The sequence below is a fragment of the Nicotiana attenuata genome, unplaced genomic scaffold (assembly GCF_001879085.1).
Source record: "Nicotiana attenuata strain UT unplaced genomic scaffold, NIATTr2, whole genome shotgun sequence".
NCBI lineage: Eukaryota > Viridiplantae > Streptophyta > Magnoliopsida > Solanales > Solanaceae > Nicotiana > Nicotiana attenuata.
The window spans coordinates 361,212-388,620 of NW_017670571.1; the positions used below are offsets into that span (position 1 = coordinate 361,212).

General features: G+C 39.8%; 1 protein-coding gene across 2 annotated transcripts; it reads right to left on the reverse strand.

Moving 5' to 3' along the window:
• Positions 1–307: 307 nt before the first annotated feature.
• Positions 308–5,869, reverse strand: LOC109241106. Of its 2 annotated transcripts, none has more exons than XM_019407825.1 (6): positions 5,335–5,862; positions 4,279–4,392; positions 3,244–3,324; positions 2,443–2,615; positions 2,160–2,256; positions 308–795 (listed from the first exon to the last, which is right to left on the reverse strand). In XM_019407825.1, the coding sequence occupies exons 1-6, from the start codon at positions 5,593–5,595 to the stop codon at positions 673–675; spliced, it is 849 nt and encodes a 282-aa protein (XP_019263370.1). In that variant the 5' UTR covers positions 5,596–5,862; the 3' UTR covers positions 308–672. The 2 variants fall into 2 exon arrangements, with proteins under 2 accessions (XP_019263370.1, XP_019263371.1); XM_019407826.1 differs by lacking the exon at positions 308–795 and adding an exon at positions 828–1,556 and having other exon boundaries at positions 5,335–5,869.
• Between the last annotated feature and the right edge of the window lie 21,540 nt (positions 5,870–27,409).

A 27,409-nucleotide genomic window follows, 5' to 3' on the forward strand; every position in this document is an offset into this window, starting at 1 on the left:
TTGAATGCGCATCAATCGTCATCGTTTAAGATTCCCAGTCATGCATAAATTCATGTGTTAGAATTTTCATCATAAGCGCCAAAATGGTATTCAGTCATAAGTCTGAAGCTTCAAAAAAGTTCCACGTTCAAACAAGTATAGAAGCAAGCCAAAGTATTTGTCAGGGAGATTTCAGTGGCTGAAAAATGAACAGGTAGAGCACCTAAATCATTTATCCGTTGGAGATAATGTGCAAGAATTATCATAGACACGACGATTAGATAAACAGCGAACTATACACACAAAAAGAAAAGAGACAATATTAAAATTTTCAGCCGAAAAAGTTCAAAACTATTGGACATATATACCTCGGCAGATATCATAATTTGGCTGCCAAAAGGCCGAAGAAAACACAAACAGTTCAATTACATCCTATATACATTTGCAAATTACAGATGATCTTTCAGGCTTGCAAGATGTGAATCAATGACGACATCAACACAAGAGATCCCTAAGTTCAACATTGGCTACCCGAAGGAATATGTTGGGCAACATTTGATCTACACCCAACGAATTAGATATCATGAGTTTATTGTCTATCAAGCAATTACAACACAGACTTCGCCTAAAACTATACATATAAATTGTACAAATGAGGTACTAAACCTCCCTCTTACTTTCTTCACAACATTCTCAGCTCCCATCTGAAAAGGTATCACTTCCATCTCCAACTTTGGATAGAGAGAAAGGAGCAATGGCAACATTGAATGTCCGTGAGCCTACCTTATCAATGTGCTTCATCTCGAAGTCACCCTCCTGTGTAGTAATAACCATCAGAGACGCAATGCATGTCAGAAATTGCAGGAACAGAGATAAAGGGAGGGAACCCGAGAAGGTAGGTAATTTCAAAACCAGAACGACTGATGACAATTGAATGCAAATCCAGATCAAGAATAAGACACAGAGAGACTTCTTGCAAGTTTCGCAGCCATTAAAGCCCATCACTAATTACAGTTTTTATAGAAACTCAGAAGGATCTAATAGTAGGTCTCCAAAATATTAGGAGTATAATTCTATTAAAACATGGTGCCACTAAAACACAAAATTGAATAGATCCTAGTTTTTAACTACTTGGCACCTCAGAAAAATCAGTTCTCTTTAACATCTCCTGTTCCAAATTGAATCCTGATAACCATAAAACTGAAATTTTTTCATCCCAGTTCCAATCACTGCTATTCAATTTAAACAAGTGTATCAATTCATCTTGATCCAGAAAAAGGAATACACAGAAATATGACAACTAGTGAAGTTAAGCTATTTTAAGCTAAGATGACAATCAGAAATTAGTGAAGTAACCAATTTTAAGCATGCAGCACTTAGCAAATATTTTACAGAACGTATTAGTAAGTGCTAGGTTTATAAGAGAAGCATTTGAGAATGTTCTAAATTCCGTATTCTTCCTGTTTTCTCACCACTAACTTCATCCTCTAGACTTGATTGAAAGGAGCAGAAGAATGAGTGCGCAGTCTGTATGTAGGATAAAGCAAATCGCGATTTTCATTTTCCTTGTGATGGACCTAAAAGAGCGGGTATATGTCAAGCATCAGCCTTGGTCATGTCTTCATTATTCTGGACATATGATGCAATTTTGATAGTAAAATTACATCTCAGCTGGAAAATACATTCAGATGTTTGAGGCAGTGAAAGTGATCAGGGGGTATTAACTCATATAGGGGGAAGACTTTGCATAGAGTTCTATTACCTATTAATGGGTGCCCCCCCCCCCCCCCCAGAGTGCGTGAACGCGTATAGATTCTTTTATAAGATGTGTATAGATAAAGCACGCATTAGTGCTAGGCTGAGTTCAACTGAAATTGTTGCAATTTGTTCCATTTATATTATCACAGACAAAACTCTATTACACATTTATTATTTTAGACAGCAAGTCTCAAACATGCGCACAGCTAACTTGAGGGCACAATCTAAACCTCTGAAAAGTACTACCCTTTATTACTTTTTGATAAAGAATATTACGTGGCCAAATGCGCTCTTAAGAAAAATGATCTTCAGGTGCAATTACATATTGACCTCAGCATAAAAATGCCACAGCAAAGATGAAAATGAGAGTACTAGGTTGCACTTCATGTAGGAAAGGAAAGGGAAACAGATTAGTTTCTTACCATTCTTCCACTTGGAGTTCCTAATGGGCATGCAGACGAGTATTCAAAACCAGTGTTGGGAAGTATTACCGGTTGTTCACCAATGACACCAATCCCCCTATCAGAAGGAACAATATAACATTGTTTAGTCTTCAGTCCAAATTTATAAAAAATAAGCAAAATCAAATTACCACCATACAGAATGATGACAACATAAAGTTACAAAAGAAAGGACATGCATAAGTTAAAACATAAACAGTATTATCTCCCACAAATGTGCCAAACAGCAAAATCAGCGACTCACCAGACATTTTCTGTTTTTCCATTAGCATCAGTGATGATCCAGTGCCTTCTCAGAAGCTGAACAGGACGATCTGAGTTGTTGGTAATTCTTATTCTATAAGCAAAAAAATAAAGGCCTTTTGAAGGATGACTTCGACCTTCTATATACACGCTTCTAACTTGAACCCTGATACCCTAGACAAAGCAATGTTGAGTAGATATTTCAGAGATTACATAACTGCTCAGCTTCAATAAACTTATGCAAAGTCTGATTATGAGATGTTCAGGCTTCAATAAGCTTATCGTGAATGTGCAATTATGAGCTGATCAGAAAGATCTAACCATCAATCAATCATATGCAAAAACTGACAGCACACAAAAGGAGCCCTTTTTAGATCCTGACGTGCTTCATTTATAGTGTTTATGCAGGCATATTTAATCTGGTAAAAACTTAAAATTTCTTAGTTAAGACCCCATAATAATTGGAAGAGTCATAAATGACACCTGAATTATATAATAGCATATCTTTCTTTTGTATTTTAGAAGAAAAGGGACCCAGAAACTGTTAGAGGTGTAAAAAGACAGCCCATGTGCATGAAAAAAAAATGTGGAACGTAATGAGGGCATGCATGAAAGTCCAAAAAAAGTCATTACTTCTTTCCCACATTTTTGTCCTTAAAGTATACTGTATACAAAGCCACTTATGTCAAAATTCATTATTCATAAAGCTTCATGAGCAACAACTCAATCTGGTAATCCAGCTAGTAAAAGAAAGTCAAACAGAAGCATGATAATTCCTGAATAAAAATTGGATATTTCATACCAGTGTTGTTGCGTCACTCGAACATTTCAAGAGAGAATGTGGAGCCACATCCTTTAACTCATCACGGTACCTCGCTGCATCCTGGGAAGACATAGAGAAAGAGGGCGAGAAAGGGTAAACTTAGATGAAAAGTGACTTCAAATAATCGATGGATAGCTAATATAGCAGTACCAGAGAGATGAGAAAGTTAATACAATTCTAAATCAGCAAATCTATTTCTTGAAGTTTTCAAAAGCAACAATTGCTAGGTTTCAGGATGTTATCATGCGTTGTCATGCATCTCCAATAATGGCACGTACCTAAATAATTGAGAAAATAAAATATGGAGTTGACATTTAGAGTCAAATTTGTGCAATAATATTGGCAATAATATAGCACACTTGTGTACTATAAAAACAGATTGCGCCTTTTAATACCTTATAATTCGTGTGTTTTTTGTCACTGATTTTGAACATGCACAAATCTCTGACTTTGAAAAACATGTAAAAGGAGACCTCATTTTACTGGTTTTATTTCCTTACGACCTTTTTAGCGCTCAAAACACGCTTTTATTTCTAATTCAATTTTGGAAGGAGTAAAAACCATCCATTGGCTTCAAATTTTACCCCTTACCTTCAGCATGCATACAAATTTAAGACAATACTTGAAAAATTGTCTTTCGTTTTAACAATCCTATTTCTGCATGTTACTTTAAAATTAGGCCATTAGGGTATTATGTGCACCATTCAAAACAAAAATAGCAGGACTTCTATCAATTACGTACCAAAATGTAATTTACTCTATTACAAAATCCAAGATATACAAGCAAATTCACTTGGTGAGTATGTTCAGAATTGTAATTTTCAAATATAAATCCAAAAGCAGGCCAAATTTTGTGGCTTTCACAAGGTAGAGTTAGATAATTTAGCTCCATATCCCTTAAATCTAAATTTGTTTGTTAATGAATTTGTCTAAGCATATGGAATGAACCTAAACATTTTTCGGTCCTCCAGTTGATAACACTTGTTTGGGAGAAAGGAACAGCTGAACAGGTACCTCAAACCTCTCTTCTGCAATAGCCTCTTTCAACAATCTCCTAAGCCGCAAAACAGGTTCTTCATCCTCAAATATTTTCAATGAATCACGAAGTCTCGCCGCCTGCTTGTAGTCCTACATATATATAATCCAACTCAGCATGTGAACGAAACAGCAATCATTTGCATCTACCAACATAATGGATAAAAGCTTTAAATTTCTCCTGTATTCTTCTTGAAGTTCTAAATCTTTCACCAAGATAACAGTAACCCAATTTTTATAGCAGTGTAATTGTGTTTAAGCTGGCAATCACAAAATTAATGCATTTGAGTGGAATTTCGCATCCACAAAAAAAGTACAAACAAGGAAATCTAGCTTTTAAGGCCGATGATGAGGAGTACCTATGCCCTATGGACCTAAAAAATGTCTATCATAATTGGCGTGAACTTGCATTAATCAATATTTTAATAAAAATTTCAACTTATACATCGAACGAGCATGGGGCGTGCCGAATTGTGACATGGAGGCGTTTAGTAATAATGTATTGTGTGAGACTAATTCTACGAAGTCAAAGACTTACTCACACATCATATTTGAACCAAATCAAATTAATTAGTCATGATTAAGCCATAAACTGAGATGATAATTAATAATTCATCCACTCCACTTTATATGAAACTATTACTATTTGGGCAATCAAAACTGTTCTTTTTTTAAATCGCCTTTTTCTTATATGTTAAATATCTCTAATTAAATAAAAAGTTGCCCTTTATGGTACTTTTTTTTATCTAGACTCTAATCAGGTAAATTTTGTTTCAAAAAGATTAAGAAATTGATATCCTGAAACCTAATTGAGACCTAAATTACAAATTTTTACACTCCTACTCCGAATCAATTCTAAAACAAATGGAGTATTAATTAGATGTAAGCTCATGTAAAATATGAATGCCATGCATTTATTAATTTCGTGCAAACACTGGGTGCCTCGTGAACTGACAAAAAGGTAAATCCACACATATTTTCCATACACGAAATTAAATCAAAATAAATAGTTTCAATGCATATGAAGGTGGTGACCTCAGATTTGGTGGCGACTTCCATTTGCTGTTTCAAAAGTGCATAGGTCTGGCTACGGGAAAGGAAGGAACTCTCACTTGGACTGGGACTAGAACTCTGGCTCTCTGCACCACTATTCATCTCAGGCGCACACGCCATGATTCTAAACATCTTCACATTTCCTCTGATGTGAATTTGTTGCTTACTTCCATCTCCCTGGTTAAATCGACCAGGCCATGACACTTTCGTTCCGGCATTAAGATTAAAACTAAGTGACTGCATTTGGCGATGAAAATTAACCTGTTTCAGATCTTTTTGCTCGAAGAAAAATATCCAGCAAAGTTTTTGAAGGAGAATCTATTGACATAAAAGTGGGATAGTTTATGTTTATCCAGTATCTGTGTTCGGGATTAAATTACGAATATTGGGGGTGCTTGTCGTTGTCGTGCATCCAATTTGAGGTAGGTCGGAATTTACGGGATGAGCTTCAATTTGGATAAATTGTTTTTTTTTTTTTCTTTCTCTCGCTGAGGATAAGTGGGACTAACACGAGACATTTTTTCCATCTATGGAAGACAAGTGATGCACGTCTGTTGTCTTCTTTTCTTAATTTTTTTTCATTAAGTATTATTTTTTCGTTTCGATTTAAGTGAACTAATTTGCCTAAGAAAAAAGAAAAGGGCAACTCATTGTACTGAGCTCGCGCCCGGACCACAAGGGTCTATTGGACGCAGTCTTACCCTGCATTTCTATGAGAGGCTATTTTCACGGCTTGAACCCGTAACCTCCAGGTCACATGGTAACAATTTTACCAGCTACGCCAAGGCTCCCTTCCTTATTAAGAGGTAAACTCTGTCCAAATTTTACAAATAATTATTCTTTTTGAAAAGAGTAAAAAAGAAATAAATTTATATTAATTAAAACAAAACCAGTACTATTTAGGAGGATGATAAAAGGATATTATTTTATGAGATTCAATTTCCAACCAAATGATGAAGGCTATTGAACTTGTATTATTATCCCACAAAAGTCATCAAATTAATTTTTCTAATTACAAAATCACTCAATTTTACTAATTTTCTAAATTCATCTTCGTTATTTTCTTTCTAAAGTCATCTTCGCTCGTTTTTATTTGTCTTAGTGATGAATGAGTTGACACGGCATATTCAAGGGAAAGTACAATGATATATATTATTTGCAAATGATATAGCATTGATTGTGAGACACATGACAAAGTTAATGATAGACTAGAGGTTGGCGACAGACAGTAGAGTCTAAAGATTTCAGATTGAGTAGAACTAAAATAGAATACATGGAGTGCAAGTTCAGTGACACATCATGTAACGACCCGACCGGTCGTTTTGCTTTCTAAATCCTCGTTCCCCTAATTAAGACTTCCCAAAACTGCTTTTACTATTTTATAACTTACTGGGATGGTTGGTTTAGGTTTGGAAGGGTTCGGGTTGAAATTGTAACACTTAGTTCCTTAATAGTGGCCTAAGATGACCAAGTCAACATTTTGAGTAAACAACCTCGGAACCAGGATTTGATAGTTCCAATAGGTTTGTATGATGATTTTGGACTTGGACGTGTGTTGATACCCAATTTTTTCCCGTCTATTTTTATATGCAAAATACTTTCAAATGCTATATATATGCGTATATAAATAGGCCTAGGTATTTTAGTATTTTTTTCAATTTTTTAAAGATTTTTAAATCAATTTATTATCCATTTTAGCAATATAAAAACCAATAATTATTTTCAAAATTATCATCTTGGTGAATAACTTATTTTATTCTCATATTTATACCAAAATATAGCTATAGTAATTTTTTATACATTTTTACAAATTTATTTGGTATTTTAAAAAGTCAAATTGCATATAATTACAATTTTAGCCTATTTTGAGAATTAATAACATTTTATAATTATGAAACTGGTTCCCATATTTTTAAATTAATATTTATATATTATTAATTGATCCAGTACTTTTAATTTGCTTTCAAAATTATTTTTACTATTTTTATAAAATAGAAAGGGAAAAACTGGCTATTTAAAGTCTGGCCCATTTTTATTTCGATTATAGCCACATTGACTTCCCCTAATTGACCCAATTCCAAACCCCAAACGGACCAGCCCAATTTTAATTTAACCCGCCCCTGACCCAACTAATCTAACCCGCCCGGCCATTCCTTTTGATCCAGACCGTTGATCATTTTGATCAACGACCACAATCATTTCTTACCATTTTAATTCACCCACACCCCTAACCCTAACTCATTTCACTCAGAGACGCCGCCTTGAAACCCCTTCGTCTCTCAAACTCTCTCGAATGTTCTTGAAACCCTAATCGCCTTCTACCATTTTCAACCGCAAACTCACCGGAAACCATGGCTTCTCAGGCCATGGATGGCCTATACCCATCTATCTCTGCTCTTGAACGCTGGGTGTTCGAAGTATCGAGGTCTGACCTCGATGGTGTCCGTTCATATTTTCTCCGATGTAAGGTTCTATGGCTTCTCCGGCTTTGTTCCGGCGTACCCACAGCATTTCGAGCCTGGTTCTGACTCGTCCTACTTAGATCGGACCTTTTCCAAGCCTTTCTCTCTTAAGGTTCCTCTGAAACCCTAGCTATCCGAGGTTTTCCCTGTTTGTTTTCCTAGATTGGTTCTATATCTGTGCTCTACTTGAGTTTTAAAACGTTTTCCCCAATTTTTCTTTCAAAAATCACTTCTCTCCGACTTAGCGTTTCTGAAAACTCAAAATGTTTTTCTTCGACTGTTCTTTTCCTTTTTCTTTGTGTATATTTGTCACGCATGCGTTTTTGCTGTTTTCTTATGCTTTTGTTCTTCTGTGCCTTGTCTTTCTATTATGTTTCTACACCATGCTTACATGTTCATCCTACTGTATTTTTCCTATATGTCTTGTGGATATACTTTTCCGGTAATTTTGTGTTCTCCTACTATATGTGTCTCCTACTGAGTTCTTAAGTTCCTTGCCTACCTTTTACTGGACTTTGATTGAGTTCTCTTTAAACATGTTTCGCCTACTGTTTTCTTCAGTGTTATACTACCTCTTCTTTCTTCTGGACTTGTTTAAATCCCAGGTTTTCTTAACATGTTCTTTCTACCCCCCACTATGTTCCGAATTAGTCTCTTCACTTTGTTGTTTCAAACTCGCTATTGTATCTGTTTGTTATTTGTCTCTTCGTCTCTGTATCTGATTCTAAGTAGAAACCCTAGAATTTGGGGGTTTTGACGAGTTTTGATCTTGTGTTTGGACTAGGGTTCTATTTTGGAACCCTGGATTCTCTTAGACTCATTCTGAGTCTATGAACTGAGCTTGAACTTCTTTGTTTGTGACTCTGAGTTTTTCTATGCTAGACTCTTCTACTGGTTAGCATAATAGTTCTTCGTGTTTAAGCATGGCTGTATGTTTTTATATGTGATGAATTCTCTCTTATGAAAAAGGTTTTCCAACTTATGTTTGATTCAGAATCCTTTTCTTTAGGCTTGATTAAATAGTATTGATTTTCCTTAAGTCAAGATTTTTCCATCTTCCTGACTTGGTTCATTCATATGAAATCTTCAATTGCTGATTTTACTGGATGTTGATTGATTGCCTTTCCTTATTTTGCACAAACCGTGTGCTATCAAACCTTTTCCTTAAATAAATCTCTATGTATTTACCCTTCTTGTACTGCTTTGAAAAAGTGTTTGATCAACTTCTTGCCTTAATTATTTTACCCGTTTGAAATCAGAATCCCTTAATCAAAGGGAAACCTTTCGTAATTGATTTTTTTTTAAATTATTCTCTTACCTATTTCTGCTTGCTTTCTATACTATAAATACATAACCTTCTTTAACACATCAGACACGGTTAATACGACCAACTTTCGATCACACATTCTCAATCCAATACTTTTGCACTACTCATAGTTCCCTTCTAAAATCATAGTGTTCTGACTGCTTGCTTGCACTCTGGCTTTACAAGACTACTGTTTTCTTTTCTTGCTTCCCTGAAACTGGTATGTTCTAGTTTGGTTTTTAGCCTCATCCCAATGTATTTATTTTACAGTTTCTACATCCATGTCTGTTTTACTACCTATGTTTAATGTTAATTAACATGTCAATTCCTTTGCATATGTTTCTACTGTGAATCCCTACACCCCTGTCTGCATTACTGCCTATGTTTAATGTTAATCAGCGATGTCAATTTCTTTGAACATGTTCCTACTGTGAATCCCTGTACCCCTATTCCCCTCTATGTGTTTTGAGTTTAAGTTCAGAACATGGCAACATCCAAATTGTTGCTCATGTCTGAACTTGATCCTTTAAGGGATCCTAACTCCCAAATAATGTGGCTAATAGGCTGGTTGGGGTGTGCCAGCACTTCCAATTGCTGGTATGACCACCAGCCTATCTTTGCTTTCCCCAGAATCCCCTCTATTGCAATCACACTCTCTCCTAGTTTCTATGTTCTGCCTCCCTCCTATGAGCCTTGCTTTGGGACCTTGAGTTCCCTCTGAACTTGGACATTTGAGGGCTGACCCTTCCACACTGCACTATAATTCAATTCTATAATGAATTTGGGTGTAAGCACTGCCCGGAGTTCATGAGGCTCTTGGGAACTCTGACACACCCAAAAATGAGAAAGGCTTTGGGAATTCGATCCTTGGAGTTGGTTTACTTCATGCCTTAGACAGAAGACTGAATCAGGCTCTCCTTGGTTGGAAATTTTTAGTTTTTCTGATGTAATTTTACTTCTTTTTCTTATTCAATTCTGCGTTGTAATAATCTTGTAATAACTATTGGGGTTTTTAGTGAAAAGGGAGGGTACATCATGCATGAAAGGGGTAAATATCATGTTCATAGGAATTTAATACGTTTCAGCAATCATGTCCCATTTTCAGTTCTGCATGTTTCATATAGAAATCATGTTTATAGGTTACATATTTCATATAGAAACCATGTTCAAAAGTTCTGCATTTTCATATAGAAACCATGCTTATAAGTTTCTGCACTTTTGTATTATCTAGAAAACATATTTATAGGTTCTGCATTTCATATAGAAATCCTGTTTATAGGTTCTACATTCTCATATAGAAACTATGTCTATAGTTTCCTGCATTACATATAGAAACCATGTCTGTAGGTTTCCGTATTTCTGCATACCACATAGATAACATGGCTATAAGACTGCCCGAATTCTGCATATGCATCTATCACTAGGCAAACGTATTTATAGGTTTGAATAACAAACAACATTCTAGACACCATGCCTATAAGAGCTATCAACTGAATCTGAATCGCCTATTTTGCCTAAGTCTAAAAATTAGTAAATAGCATGGCTTAATATCTACGGAGCTTATGCTTTGTATAATCAACAAGTCTTTTTTTTTTTTTAAAAACTAGTACGCTCCCGCATTGTTAGATATCATGCCTATAGGTTTCGCCTAGGAAAGCCATAAGGTGAATTAGTTAATAGGAATCAGATTTTGTTAAATTCCAACCAGCAGGCAGGTCTGATTCGGGTTTCTCATCTAAAACATGTAATAAATCAGTCTGCCTCCCGCTTCCTTTAAGTTTAATTAAGACCATAACTAGTACGTGCAAGACATGCTAAACGATCTGTCTTTAAGTTGAGGTGGCCTGTTTGAGCCTTTAATTGTTATGTGTTTCCCCATATCTGCTCTACATGTTTTGATTGTCGCCTTAGAATTTTATCCTTTTAAACCACAAAGCCAAATCTACCTTCCCTTTAGGACTAGTAGTCCCAAATGCCTCCGGGGCTGATAGGATTTGGGACGGGTAGTAGCATGCAATAGGAAAACGAGACCATTCCGCGTTTAATACTTTAACGGGGTGGGAAAGGGTAGATATGGATATGATGACCACGCGATAACACCACGTGTATAAATGGTTTGTGTTGTGTGGGGTGATCCATATTATTTATAAACTTAGGACCCCCTTCCCTTTACTTGTTTATTTTCAGAACTTAAAAACTATTTTCTTCCCAAAACTTCCGCTTCTTTAATTTAATTGCTCGCAGAAATTATGTGCAAACCTCTTCCCCTTTACTTGTTTATTTTCAGAATTTTAAAGCTATTCTCTTCCCAAACTTCAACCTCTTTAACTTCTTTTATTTTAATTGCTTGCAACCATTACGTGAAAACTACCCTGTATTTGTGATTCTTGCTTGTTTACTTGTCATTTGCAATTAAAGTCACAATTATAGCATGACCGGGAACCACACAAGTGGATCTTGAGGGGTGCCTAACACCTTCCCCTCGAGATAATTTCAAGCCCTTACCCAATCTCTGGTTTTCTAAATCAAATTTTTTCTCAGTATCCTAATGCACTAAATCATTAGGTGGCGACTCTTCAATTGCAAATCCAATTCCCAAAAGGAAATGAGTTGTCCGCTCAAATGTCATAAACCCGATTTCGCGAGAAAAAGGGGGCATGGCGACAGCATGGCGACTTTGCTGGGGATATCTTTAAGTCTTTTACCATTTCATGCTATTTGTGACTTTATGTTTCTTTACATGCCTTTAATTGTTTAAATGCCTTTAAGTATTTATTCTTTCTTCTACTACGAAACTGACTTGGCTCTTTGTTTCTTTCCTTAATGCTTTCCTTTATCGCTTTCCTTTAATACTGTTGTAAATTATGAGAAACTGTTGTAATTATTACTCTATGAACGTGCAAATACATGACAATTTGTTTAATTATTGTAACTGCATATTCAACATCATATTCCACTCGTGCCAAACAAAATACCATAGCAACGCTTATAATGAGTGGTTGCGCCCTTCCGATATTATCACCCCCTAAATCCGGCAAAGGCATATTTGCGGTAAAACCAGTCGATCAACGGTGTAGTCAACGGTTCCGTACCGTTCCCTCTTGAGTTGTCCGCTCAAGGGTACCGGTCTAATACTCCATAGAAACTCTACTCTGTTTAATTGTGCATGCATCATTGTCAAACCTAGCCGAATCAGTTATGTTGTCTGCATAATGACTCTTTAAGATAGCCTTGTCCAAAGTCCCCTGGGTTTCCCTGAAACCCAAACGGACCTTATCACGTTCTGTGCATTTATTTGGAGGACTAAATGCTCGTTATGCTAATCGTTGATATTAAATAGTCAAGTCTGGCGGGGTAAGGGCCTAACCTTTTGTCTTGCAAAAAATGAGGCACGAAGTCCCCAGATTCGGCATGGTCACCAACATCCACCCTAAATTGCTAAACTGGGGGGGAGATCTTCATTCCAGCGATCAGGCTCTTGTCAGGAAGTATCTAGGAAACCTACCCTCTCTCCTAGAAATTCAACCCGACAATAAAATCATAGAAGCTGCCACTCTATTCTAGGATTGTGATAGGTCGGTATTTCGTTTTGGAGACATTGAGATGACACCATTGCTTGAGGAGATAGGAGGACTGGCTGGAATACCGTGGGAAACTCCGGGTTTGTTGATGCCAGAAAACCACAAAGGTAGAGGTTTTCTCAAAATGATGGGTCTAAAGAAGAATCTTGACTTGACATGTTTGAAGGAGTCATACATTCCCTTTGACTATTTGTACGAAAGGTACGGTCACAACAAATCTTACCGTACTTATCCTGACGAGTTCGCCCTTACATCATTGGGGCATATCCATCAAAGGGTCTTTGTCTTCATGTTCTGTTTCTTGGGGATGATAGTGTTTCCAATGAAGAAAGCAAGAATCCATACCAGGCTAGCTATGGTCACCAAAACTCTAATGGAAGGAATTGATGGACAACCATTCAGTCTCGCGCCAATGATCATTGCGGAAATATACCGAGCCCTAGAAAGGTGTCAACAGGGAGCCAAGAATTTCGAGGGTTGTAATCTGCTACTTCAACTATGGCTCATGGAAACACCTCCAAAAGGGTGAATACCGACAGGAAATCCATCGTAGAGACTGGGACGATCATATCGCCTTTCATCACCCGAAGCGAATGAATTACATGCCCAACATGTTCGCTCAACCGGAGAATGCTAGAGAATGGGTCGAACTCTTTGATAATCTGACTGAGGACCGAGTGCAATGGACGTTCGAGTGGTTCCCTACTGAAGAATTCATCGTTCGATCTAGGGATGCGCCATTTCTGATATTGGTCAGTTTGAGGGGGACCTACCCTTATGTCCCTCTTCGAGTTATGGGACAGGCTGGTAGGAAGCAGGTTATACCAAGGGTCGACAAGATGAGTCACTTCCGGGCTGACTTCCAGAACGACGATAGTCTGCACAGGTGCAAGGCTCAACATATCTGGCATTGCAAAATTGTCTTGGGAAAAGACACCATCGAACCGGATCGCTACCATGCTGGTTGTACCCCACATTATTCAGGCTGGCTGGAGGACAATCACAACGGTTTGGGTCAACTTGGGTTTGTTCGAGGTCACAGAATCGTCGATGAAAAGGCTGAAGCACAAGTAAAGTACAACCAACTGCGCAAGAGGATGCGGGAATGTGAAAATGAGCACGTGAAATACAAGAAGCCAATCAAAAACTAATTGAAGAATGGAAGGATATGGCTATCAGCACCAACAAACGACTGATCTACTTGGAGCGGGGTATAGTGGAACTGGAGAAGAAGTTTTTGAAGAGGGTCGAAGACTACCGAGTTGCTGAAGGGAATGAAGGAGGACATCTGGCCAGAGCTTACCTGCTGCTAGGATTGCACGAGCTGGGAGAGCTGTTCGAGGGAGCTAACACTGCCGAGTCTGGGGAAGGTCCTTCTGGGACCAAATAGATTGGAGCTTTTCCTTATTGCTTTGAGAAATGTAATAAGGCCTATGGCCACTAGTGACATTTTTATTTCCTGTCATTTAGTGTCGTTTTGGGATTCGTTTACCTTTTTATCAATAAAATGAGGCATTTAGCATTCCAAGTTCTCCAAATTTACTTGTCGCTAGGCCTACCTCGGGCACAACGAGGTCCCCAAAATTAGGACGCGCTTTATATTTCAACACTACGTGTTTAAGTATTGCAACATCATTTTCTTATAATCCTTACTGACTTGTCACCTTTTGTTTACTTTTTGTTTATTCCCCTCCCCAAAGGTTAGTTCGTGAACTCTGGCAACATCAGCATATTTTACAAGATGTAGGGGCCCTCCACCTACTCCTCCTCCCAGTCCTGTCAAGCACAAAAGAAAAAGAAGAATGGAAGATTCAAACAACTCAGCTGAACGGGTAGAGGTCACTCGTAGTGCTATGGTCCCCAAGGAAAATTCCTCTCAGATAGAACAAAAACTACTAAAATTCCAAGAAGAGCTTGATCAAGTCTGGAATTTGGCAAGTCTGTCATTTTCCCTTACCACTCCAGAAGTTACCTTCCCAAATACTCAGAATCCCATACCTCCACAAAACATCCCAAAGCAGCCTGCTCCTCACCACCACTGCAATACTTGTCACACTCCCAACACTACTCCACTGCTCATCCCGGAACCATTGAACTCCACAAATGACCACTGCCACACCCAACACAACACCCCCATCTATGTGGAGACCGTGCCACACTCCACCCAGCCCATGTCAAGCACACCCGAGTCCGATGATAAGGACTTGCTCATCAGAAATCTGGCCGAAGAGCTTAAGAAGTTGACCACCAGAATTCAAGGCGTTGAAGGAAGTAAGGGAATTGAGGGGCGAAACTATGAAGATCTATACATACAGCCCGATGTCGAACTGCCTGAGGGGTACAAACCTCCCAAGTTCGAAATGTTTGATGGTACAGGGGATCCCAGGGTTCATTTGAGAACATACTGCGACAAGCTGGTCGGGGTAGGAAGAGACGAAAGGATTCGCATGAAGCTTTTCATGAGGAGCCTGAAAGGAGATGCTATATCTTGGTACATTAGCCAGGACCCGAAGAAGTGGTCGAACTGGGTAAGTATGGCGTCCGACTTCATGGATAGATTCAGGTTCAATATGGAAAATGTACCAGATGTGTTTTACATTTAGAATTTAAAGAAGAAACCCACAAAAATGTTCCGCGAGTATGCCACTCGTTGGAGATCAGAGGCTGCTAAGGTTCGACCTGCTTTAGAGGAAGAACACATGAACAAGTTCCGCAATACTATGAAAGACTAATGTTGATCGAGAATCATAAATTTTCTGACATCATCAAGCTAGGAGAAAGGATCGAGGAAGGTATCAAGAGTGGAATGGTTACAAATTTGAAGCCTTGCAAGCTACCAATAAGGCTCTACAGTCTGGTGGTACGTCCAAGAAAAGGGACGTAGGCGCCGTGATGGTTGCACAGAGAACCAAATCACCTGTCAAATACCAAACTTATCCAATACCTCCACTTACATATCAGCCCACTCCAAATTTCCAAACACCCGCACCCTCCTACCAAACCCCACCGCCTACCTATCAATCGCCTCCACCTCCTATTTACCAACCTGCTTCACCCAGATATTCCCAGCCCGCACACGTCTACAAGCCTACAACACTCAACAATCCCACTATCAATCACCTCCCCCTAGCCAAAACTTTCCTAGACCACGACCAAATTTCGACCGCAGACCTCCCAAATGGTATACCTCCATTGCTGAACCAATCGACCAGCTGTATGAAAGACTCAAAGCTGCTGGTTATGTCACCCCTATCCCTGCTATAACCCCTGAAAACTCTTCCTAATGGGTCAGCCCAAATAAAACCTGTGCATACCATTCTGGCATGAAAGGACACACCATTGATGAATGCCGCTCCCTGAAGGATAAGATCCAGGCTTTGATTGACAACAAGATCATCGTGGAAAAGGAGCCAGCCCCGAATGTCCGCAATAACCCTCTACCGGACCACAAGGGTGGAGGTGCTCATATGATTGAAATAGAGGATGATTGGGATCACCAAGGATCAATCGTTTTGATCACAGAAGGCTACGATCCAAAGAAACCAACAGTCACCCTTAATCCGATTGTAATCCAGATTCAGCCTTCTGAAGATGCCGAGGTGAACATGTCCATACCACTTGAGTTTGAAACACCAGCCTCTGCAAAGGTGCCAACACCAATTGAGGTCGAGTTTGGGTCCCCAAAGGCGCCCGAACCATTTGAAGTTACTGTATTACCTTCCAAAGCAAGGGTGCCAATTCCGGTGGCAATGTCAGCCGTGACGCCATTCCACACAAAAGCCGTACCATGGGACTACACAGCCGAGGCAAGAAGGAAGGGGAAAGCCAAGTTCGGGGAAGCAGTTGAAACTGGGCCCGATGATCTCTGGGGAAGCAGTTGAAAGCCAAGAACCGGCAGGGTTTATACCCCAGAACACCTGGCTGAGTCGAGTAAGCAGACCTCCGGTCGACAAGCCATCATTGAAACTGGGCCTGATGATCTCTGGAGAAAGATACAAGCGAAGGAATACTCAGTCATTGATCAGCTGAACAAAACACCGGCGCAGATTTCTATCCTTGCTTTGCTACAGAGTTCCGATTCACACAAGAATGCCTTGTTAAGAGTGCTGAGTGAGGCATATGTACCAAGCAACATCACCGGAGGAGAAATGGAAAACATGGTAGGTCAGGTATTGGAGAGTCCCAAAATCACTTTCCACGAAGATGAGCTGCCACCGAAGGGATTCAGTCACAACAAGGCATTGCACATCACCGTGCAGTGCGAAGATTATTTTATCACCAGGATCTTGGTCAATGGGGGGGTCTAGTCTCAACATTTGTCTGTTGGTAACACTCAGGACATTGGGAAAAGGGCAGCATGAAATCAAGGATGGGGCCATCAACGTTAAGGCTTTCGACGGTTCTCAAAGGTCCACTATTGGGGAGATTAGCTTATGTTTGCAAATGGGGCCCACTTGGTTTGATGTTGATTTTCAAGTAATAGATGTGCCGGCATCCTACAACCTATTATTGGGATGACCATGATTCATGCCGCCTGGGCCGTGGCATCAACACTACATCAGGCAGTGAAGTTTGAGTGGAATCACCAGGAGGTAATCATTCATGGCGACGGTAGCAATCCCATATATAGTCGCCAGACCATCCCAGCAATTGGAGGAAGAAGAAGGATAGGCGGGGAAACTTACCACCACATCGAACGAGTCAACGCCATCGATAAGGATAAGTGGTGGGACAACAAAATTGAAAGCATATTGAACTAGAGCGGGTATGAACCTGGCAAGGGACTTGGCAAGAATCTCCAAGGAATTGCTAAGCCCATCAAGCTCAAGAAACACGGCACCACCTTCGGATTGGGATATGAATATACCTAGAGAGAATTCAAGGAATGGTCGCCACCCTGGCGCGGTCCTTACTATCCATTGGAGCAGCCGATACCCCATTTGGAGTAGATCTTCCAGCCGACCGAGGTTATCTACAGGTTAGAAGAAGAGGAAACACTAGCAGCAATGAGGAATTTGTTCCTGGAAGACGATGATATGGACTGATGTGTCATTTTTTGAGGAGGAGGGAAGGAAGGCCCTTCCATACATGCCGTAAACGGAGGAGCATGCCTCAACAACTGGACTGTCAGAACCACCAGAGCCCGACGTGCCTCGGGGTAGCAAGGCTGAACAAGCACCATGCACTATTTTATTTTACTAGTTTACTTTCCTTTCGCACTTTTGTTTTGCAAGAAAAGCTCCAATGTTCAAAACATTTATGGGACTTATCAAAAACACTTCAGTTTTCTTATAAATCTTACTTTTATTATTTTTCTCTCATTACTTTACTTATACAGCATTACTATTACTTATCTTGATGAACCCATGACTGTGGCATGCAACGAGACAATGCAATAAACGGACATAGATTCAGAGGAAGATGATATACCAGAAGAGATTATTAAAGAACTTGAGAATTTTGAGAACAGACCTAAGTCCAACCTGGACGAGACTGAGATTGTTAACGTGGGAGATGCAGAAAACATCAAAGAAACACGAATCAACGTTCATTTGTCACTGTCAGAAAAGAAAGAATATACGAAGTTTCTAAGAGAGTATGAAGACATATTTGCCTGGTCGTACGATGACATGACTGTCCTGAGCACATCCATTGTGGCTCACAAATTGCCGACTGATCCGGCCTGTCCGCCAGTAAAACAGAAGCTCAGAAAATTCAAGCCAGATATGAGTTTGAAAATCAAGGAAGAGGTCACTAAGCAGGTCAAAGCTAAGGTTCTCAGGGTAGTAGAGTATCCAACATGGTTAGCCAACATTGTGCCGGTACCAAAGAAGGATGGGAAGGTTAGAATCTGTGTCGACTACCGGGATCTCAACCGGGCCAGTCCAAAAGACGACTTCCCCTTGCCGAATATACACATCTTGATTGACAACTGCACCAAGCATGAGCTGCAGTCATTTGTTAATTATTTTGCTAGGTACCATCAGATATGGATGGATGAAGAAGATGTTGAGAAAACAGCTTTCATCACGCCGTGGGGGATGTATTGCTACAAGATGATGCCGTTTGGGTTAAAGAATGCAGGGGCCACCTACATGAGGGCCATGACCACCATTTTTCATGACATGATACACAAGGAGATCGAAGTGTATGTAGACGACGTCATCATCAAGTCCAAGAAAGCTGCTGATCACATGGAATATTTGAGGAAATTCTTCAATATACTGAGAAGGTACAACTTGAAGCTGAATCCCGCGAAATGTGCATTCGGGGTTCCAGCTGGAAAATTGCTTGGGTTCATTGTGAGTCGCCGAGGGATAGAACTGGATCCATCAAAGGTCAAAGCTATTCAAGAATTGCCACCGCCAAAGAACAAGAAAGAAGTAATGAGTTTCTTGGGGAGACTTAACAACATCAGCCGGTTCATAGCACAATCTACTGTTATCTGTGAGCCAATCTTTCAGATGTTGAAGAAGGACGCCGCTACCAAATGGACTGATGATTGCCAAAAGGCCTTCGACAGAATCAAGGAGTACTTGTCAACGCTGCCAGTTTTGGTCCCGCCCGAGCCAGGTAGACCCCTATTACTCTACCTTGCAGTATTGGATGGAGCATTCAGATGTGTTCTGGGGTAGCATGATGAAATGGGGAGGAAGGAGCAGGCCATCTATTATCTCAGTAAGAAGTTCACCCCATATGAGGCCCGAAATTCTCTGTTGGAACGCACCTGTTGTGCTCTGACTTGGGTGGCTCAGAAGCTGAGGCACTATTTCTGTGCTTATACTACGTATCTCATATCGAGGATGGATCCTTTGAAGTACATCTTCCAGAAGCCCATGCGCACTGGCAAGCTAGCCAAGTGGCAAATCCTGTTGTGTGAATTTGACATTGTCTACGTGACTCAGAAGGCAATCAAGGGACAAGCACTAGCAGATCACCTTGCGGAAAATCCTGTGGGCGGAGAATACGAACCCTTGAAGACGTATTTTCCTGATGAGGAGGTATCATTTGTAGGAGAAGACATTGCAGAATCCTATGATGGTTGGAGGATGTTTTTCGATGGAGCAGCAAATTTCAAAGGAGTTGGCATAGGAGCAGTCCTAGTATCAGAAACTGGCCAGCATTATCCGGTATCTGCCAAACTCAGATTCCCGTGCACCAACAATATGGCCGAGTACGAAGCCTGCATCTTAGGGCTCAAGATGGCCATTGACATGAACATCCAAGAGTTGCTAGTAATCGGAGATTTAGACTTGCTTATACATCAGGTCCGAGAAGAATGGGCGACCAAGAATTCCAAGATACTCCCTTACCTGAATCATGTACAGGAGTTGAGAAAGAGGTTCACAAAGACGGAATTCCAACATGTTCCCAGAATCCAGAATGAGTTCGCCGATGCATTGGCTACCCTGGCCTCTATGACACAACACCCGGATAAGAATTTCATCGATCCTATTCCCGTGAAGATCTACAATCAGCCAACTTACTGTGCTCATATCGAAGAAGAAGCAGACGGAAAGCCTTGGTTTCATGACATCAAGGAATATTTGGCAAAAAGAGAATACCCAGAGCTTGCAAATACTACTCAGGAGCGCACGCTTCGAAGATTGTCCAATAATTTCTTTCACAGCGGAGGAGTCCTGTATAGGAGGACTCCAGATTTGGGATTACTAAGGTGTGTCGACGCGAAGGAAGCATCTAAACTGCTAGAGGAAATTCATGCCGGGACCTGTGGTCCACATATGAACAGTTTTGTCTTAGCCAAGAAGATACTCCGGGCAGGTTATTTCTGGATGACTATGGAGACGGACTGCATCCAGTATGTCCGAAAGTGCCACCGCTGTCAGATACATGCCGACATGATAAAAGTGCCTCCAAATAAGCTTAATGCAACAAGCTCGCCCTGGCCGTTCGCCGCATGGGGAATGGATGTTATCGGACCAATCAAATCTGCCGCATCAAACGGGCACAAGTTTATCCTAGTAGCAATTGATTATTTCACCAAATGGGTTGAAGCAACATCTTACAGAGCAGTGACTAAGAAAGTCGTGGCAGACTTCGTCCGTGACCGTATCGTTTGTCGATTCGGGATTCCAGAATCAATCATTACTGACAATGGCTCCAACCTCAACAGTGATTTGATGAAAGCTATGTGTGAAACCTTCAAGATCAAAAACAAGAATTCCACAGCTTACAGGCCTCAGATAAATGGCGCTGTAGAAGCCGCCAACAAGAACATCAAGAAGATACTAAGGAAGATGGTAGAAAAGCATAAACAATGGCATGAGAAGTTATCATTTGCTTTATTGGGGTACCGCACCACAGTCCGCGCATCAACCGGGGCAACTCCTTACATGCTGGTTTACGATACAGAAGCGGTCATTCCCGCCGAGGTAGAGATTCCCTCCCTAAGGATCATGCATAAAGCGGAACTCAACGATGTAGAATGGGTGAAGAGTCGTTACGAGCAGTTAGCTCTTATAGATGGGAAAAGAATGAATGCAGTTTGTTATGGTCAGCTTTATCAGAACAGAATGTCCCGCGCCTTCAACAAGAGAGTCAAACCAAGATGGTTTACACCGGGGCAGCTGGTGTTAAAGAAAATTTTCCCGCATCAAGATGAAGTCAAAGGGAAATTCTCTCCCAATTGGTAGGGTCCATACATGGTTCATCGGGTTCTGACAGGAGGAGCCCTTATACTTGCAGAAATGGATGGAGAAGTTTGGCCAAAACCGATAAATTCAGATGCAGTGAAGCGATACTATGTGTAACCATTTATGATTTCCTTGTGTAATTTGAACTACGTTGACCTGATTCTACGTAGGCAGCCTTATGGGTTCGGTCATAATTCAATTTTCATTTCCCCCTACAATTGGAAACTGGGGCAGAATTTTGAGGAGGACCCTCAAAATTCCGAAGTAACTTCAGCCGATCATCGCAAGCAACCGTCAGAAGCAGCAGCCCAGTAAACTGGGGCAGAATTTTGAGGAGGACCCTCAAAATTCCGAAGCGAGAGAGGTTGCAATGTCCTGAACCACGTCACAGTCGTTGGTTCATCTAAAAAACTATTTCATATATACTTACTTCATATCCTTTAACAAACTCATGCATATTTACTATCGAAATCGCTTTGTTCAGCAACGCTACCCCTATGATACATACCGTGTCATCAGATCAGAGCCGAGCAGGTCAAGCAAAGTCAGCGAGGACACAAACTAACCTTTCCCTTTTACAAAACTCACGATTTTTCTTTGGGTGCAGGCACCCAAGTCAAAAAACCACCGAATATATTATGCAATCATGTTGTTCAGGAATACAACTCTCAGAACCGTCACACCTATTCGCATTTGCTATCCGCACACAATATCACCGGCAGCCGCAATATCACAATCAGCTACCAGCTATCAGCTAAGAATTTTTATTACTAGGTTAAGCTTGGAAGGAGATAAAAAGCGAATAGTAATAAAAATTCTTAGCTGGTAGCTGGTAGCTGATTGTGATATTGCGGCTGCTGGGGATATTGTGTGCGGATAGCAAATGCGAATAGGTGTGACGGTTCTGAGAGTTGTATTCCTGAACAGCATGATTGCATAAGGCTACTATTCCTGAACAGCTGCCTTCCGAGGTTAAGCTCTACCTCCATCTGCATTTCTTGTATTGCATAAGGCTACTATTCTGCCTTCCAAGACTAAGCTCTGTCTCCATCTGCATTTCCCGCATTGCATAAGGCTACTATTCTGCCTTCCGAGACTAAGCTCTGTCTCCATCTGCATTTCCCGCATTGCATAAGGCTACTATTCTGCCTTCTGAGGTTAAGCTCTACCTCCATCTGCATTTCCTGCATTGCGTAAGGCTACTATTCTGCCTTCCGAGACTAAGCTCTGTCTCCATCTTGCATGGCTGAAAGATCGCCACCTTTATTTTACATTTTGCATGGCTGAAAGATCGCCACCTTTACTTACATTTTGCATGGATGAAAGATCGCCACCTTTATTTTACATTTTGCATGGCTAAAATAGCGCCACCTTTATTTAAATCTTGCATGGCTGAAAGATCGCCACCTTTATTTTACGTTTTGCATGGATGAAATAGCGCCACCTTTACTTATGTCTTGCATCGGCTGAAATATCGCCACTTTATTTACGTTTTCATGGGCTGAAAGATCGCCACCTATTACATTTCATGGGCTGAAAGACCGCCAAATTGTCCAAAGGCGTCATTGTTCGGAGGCACCATTCGCATAGCCTGAGAACGCCATGCCATGGCCTGAGGATCCCTTTTATCTTTTGCATGTCATTATTCAAATGCATCATCGCTCAGAGGCATCATTCTTATAGCCCGAGAGCATCATAATCCTTTATGCTTCATGGCCCAGGACATCATGGTCCGAGGACGTCATCCTAACCGTCCAAAGACAACGTTCATGGTCCGACGGGAAATTGCATCACGTTTAAATTTATGCACAATATATGCACGTATTGCTTATTTGTAGGTAAACCGGCTAGCAACGGCCATCTCAGCAGGAGCGATCTCGCTCCAGTTCCCGCAGCACTATTAGACCTTAACCATCCATCCCAAACCTGAATATCGCGCCCGTTCTTGAAAGATCTCGATCGGCATATTCCGCCGATGGATCCTAAACTACATACGGCCTGATTACTGTAAGACCAGGGATCTGTAGGCAGCTCAGGAACCAGAGCGCGGTCAATCACTTCAAACCATTCCGTTCGGTCAAAATTGGCCATCATATCTTTACCCGACAACTCTTCCATCCTTTTCGGGTAAAGAGGGGCAGCTGTGGATACCCAATTTTTTTCCGTCTATTTTTATATGCAAAATACTTTCAAATACTATATATATGCGTATATAAATAGGCCTAGGTATTTTAGTATTTTTCCCAATTTTTAAAAGATTTTTAAATTAATTTATTGTCCATTTTAGCAGTATAAAACCAATAATTATTCCCAAAATTATCATCTTGGTGAATAACTTATTTTATTCTCATAGTTATACCAAAATATAGCTAGGGTAATTTTTATACATTTTTTATAAATTTATTTGGTATTTTAATAGCCAAATTGCATATAATTGCAATTTTAGCCTATTTTGAGAATTAATAACATTTTATAATTATGAAATTAATTCCAATATTTTTAAATTAATATTTATATATTGTTAATTGATCCAGTACTTTTAATTTTCTTTCAAAATCATTTTAACTATTTCTATAAAATAGAAAGGGAAAAACTGGCTATTTAAAGTCTGGCCCATTTTTATTTCGATAATAGCCACATTGACTTCCCCTAATTGACCCAATTTCAAACCCCAAACGGACCAGCCCAATTTTAATTTAACCCGCCCCTGACCCAACTAATCTAACCCGTCCGGCCATTGCTTTTGATCCAGGCCGTTGATCATTTTGATCAACGGCCACAATCATTTCTTACCATTTTAATTCACCCACACCCCGAACCCTAACTCATTTCACTCAGAGACGCCGCCTTGAAACCCCTTTGTCTCTCAAACTCTCTCGAATGTTCTTGAAACCCTAATCGCCTTCTACCATTTTCAACCGCAAACTCACCGGAATCTATGGCTTCTCAGGACATGGATGGCCTATACCCATCTATCTCTGCTCTTGAACGCTGGGTGTTCGAAGTATCGAGGTCTGACCTCGATGGTGTCCGTTCATATTTTCTCCGATGCAAGGTTCTATGGCCTCTCCGACTTTGTTCCGGCGTACCCACAACATTTCGAGCCTGGTTCTAACTCACCCGACTTAGATCGGACCTTTTCCAAGCCTTTCTCGCTTTAGGGTTCCTCTGAAACCCTAGCTATCCGAGGTTTTCCCTATTTGTTTTCCTAGATTGGTTCTATATCTGTGCTCTACTTGAGTTTTAAAACGTTTTCCCCAGTTTTTCTTTCAAAAATTACTTCTCTCCGACTTAGGGTTTCTGAAAACTCAAAATGTTTTTCTTCGACTGTTCTTTTCCTTTTTCTTTGTGTATATTTGTCACGCATTCGTTTTTGGTGTTTTCTTATGCTTTTGTTCTTCTGTTCCTTGTCTTTCTATTATGTTTCTACACCATGCTTACATGTTCATCCTACTGTGTTTTTCCTATATGTCTTGTGGATATACTTTTCTGGTAATTTTGTGTTCTCCTACTGCATGTGTCTCCTACTGAGTTCTTAAGTTCCTTGCCTGCCTTTTACTGGACTTTGATTGAGTTCTCTTTAAACATGTTTCGCCTACTGTTTTCTTCAGTGTTATACTATCTCTTCTTTCTTCTGTACTTGTTTAAATCCCAGGTTTTCTTAACATGTTCTTTCTACCCCCCACTATGTTCCGAATTAGTCTCTTCACTTTGTTCTTTCAAACTCGCTATTGTATCTGTTTGTTATTTGTCTCCTCGTCTCTGTATCTGATTCTAAGTAGAAACCCTAGAATTTGGGGGTTTTGACGAGTTTTGATCTTGTGTTTGGACTAGGGTTCTATTTTGGAACCCTGGACTCTCTTAGACTCATTCGGAGTCTATGAACTGAGCTTGAACTTCTTTGTTTGTGACTCTGAGTTTTTCTATGCTAGACTCTTCTACTGGTTAGCATAATAGTTCTTCGTGTTTAAGCATGGCTGTATGTTTTTATATGTGATGAATTCTCTCTTATGAAAAAGGTTTTCCAACTTATGTTTGATTCAGAATCCTTTTCTTTAGGCTTGACTAATTAGTACTGATTTTCCTTAAGTCAAGATTTTTCCATCTTCCTGACTTGGTTTATTCACATGAAATCTTCAATTGCTGATTTTACTGGATGTTGATTGATTGTCTTTCCTTATTTTGCACAAACCGTGTGCTATCAAACCTTTTCCTTGAATAAATCTCTATGTATTTACCCTTCTTGTACTGCTTTGAAAAAGTGTTTGATCAACTTCTTGCCTTAATTATTTTACCCGTTTGAAATCAGAATCACTTAATCAAAGGGAAACCTTTCGTAATTGATTTTTTTAAATTATTCTCCTACCTATTTCTGCTTGCTTTCTATACTATAAATACATAACCTTCTTTAACACATCAGACACGGTTAATACGACCAACTTTCAATCACACATTCTCAATCCAATACTTTTGCACTACTCATAGTGCCCTTCTAAAATTATAGTGTTCTGACTGCTTGCTTGCACTCTGGCTTTACAAGACTACTGCTTTCTTTTCTTGCTTATCTAAAACTAGTATGTTCCTAGTTTGGTTTTTAGCCTCATCCCAATGTGTTTATTTTACAGTTTCTACATCCATGCCTGTTTTACTACCTATGTTTAATGTTAATTAGCATGCCAATTCCTTTGCATATGTTTCTACTGTGAATCCCTACACCTCTGTTTGCATTACTGCATATGTTTAATGTTAATCAGCGATGTCAATTTCTTTGAACATGTTCCTACGGTGAATCCCTGTACCCCTATTCCCCTCTATGTGTTTTGAGTTTAAGTTCAGAACATGGCAACATCCAAATTGTTGCTCATGTCTGAACTTGATCCTGTAAGGGATCCTAACTCCCAAACAATGTGGCTAATAGGCTGGTTGGGGTGTCCCAGCACTTCCAACTGCTGGGTATGACCACCAGCCTGTTTTGTCTTTCCCCAGAATCCCCTCTATTGCACTCACAATCTCTCCTAGTTTCTAAGTTCTGCCCCCCTCCTATGAGCCTTGCTTTGGGACCTTGAGTTCCCTATGATCTTGGACATTTGAGGGATGGCCCTTCCACACTGCACTATAATTCAATTCTGTAATGAATTTGGGTGTAAGCACTGCCCGGAGTTCATGAGGCTCTTGGGAACTCTGACACACCCAAAATGAGAAAGACTTTGGGAATTCGATCCTTGGAGTTGGTTTACTTCATGCCTTAGACAGAAGACTGAATCAGGCTCTCCTTGGTTGGAAATTTTAGTTTTTCTGATGTAATTTTACTTCTTTTTCTTATTCAATTCTAGGTTGTAATAATCTTGTAATAACTATTGGGGTTTTTAGTGAAAAGGGGAGGGTACATCATGCATGAAAGAGGTAGATATCATGTTCATAGGAATTTAATACGTTTCAGCAATCATGTCCTGTTTTCAGTTCTGCATGTTTCATGTAGAAATCATGTTTATAGGTTACATATTTCATATAGAAACCATGTTCATAAGTTCTGCATTTTCATATAGAATATAAGTTTCTGCACTTTTGTATTATCTAGAAAACATGTTTATAGGTTCTGCATTTCATATAGAAATCCTGTTTATAGGTTCTACATTCTCATATAGAAACCATGTCTATAGCTTCCTGCATTACATATAGAAACCATGTCTGTAGGTTTCCGTATTTCTGCATACCACATAGATAACATGGCTATAGGACTGCCCGAATTCTGCACATGCATCTATCACTAGGCAAACATATTTATAGGTTTGAATAACAAACGACATTCTAGACACCATGCCTATAGGAGCTATCAACTAAATCTGAATCGCCTATTTTGCCTAAGTCTAAAAATCAGTAAATAGCATGGCTTAATATCTACGGAGCTTATGCTTTGTATAATCAACAAGTCTTCTTTTTTTAAAAAAACTAGTAGCTCCCGCATTGTTAGATATCATGCCTATAGGTTTTGCCTAGGCAAGCCATAAGGTGAATTAGTTAATAGGAATCAGACTTTGTTAAATTCCAACCAGC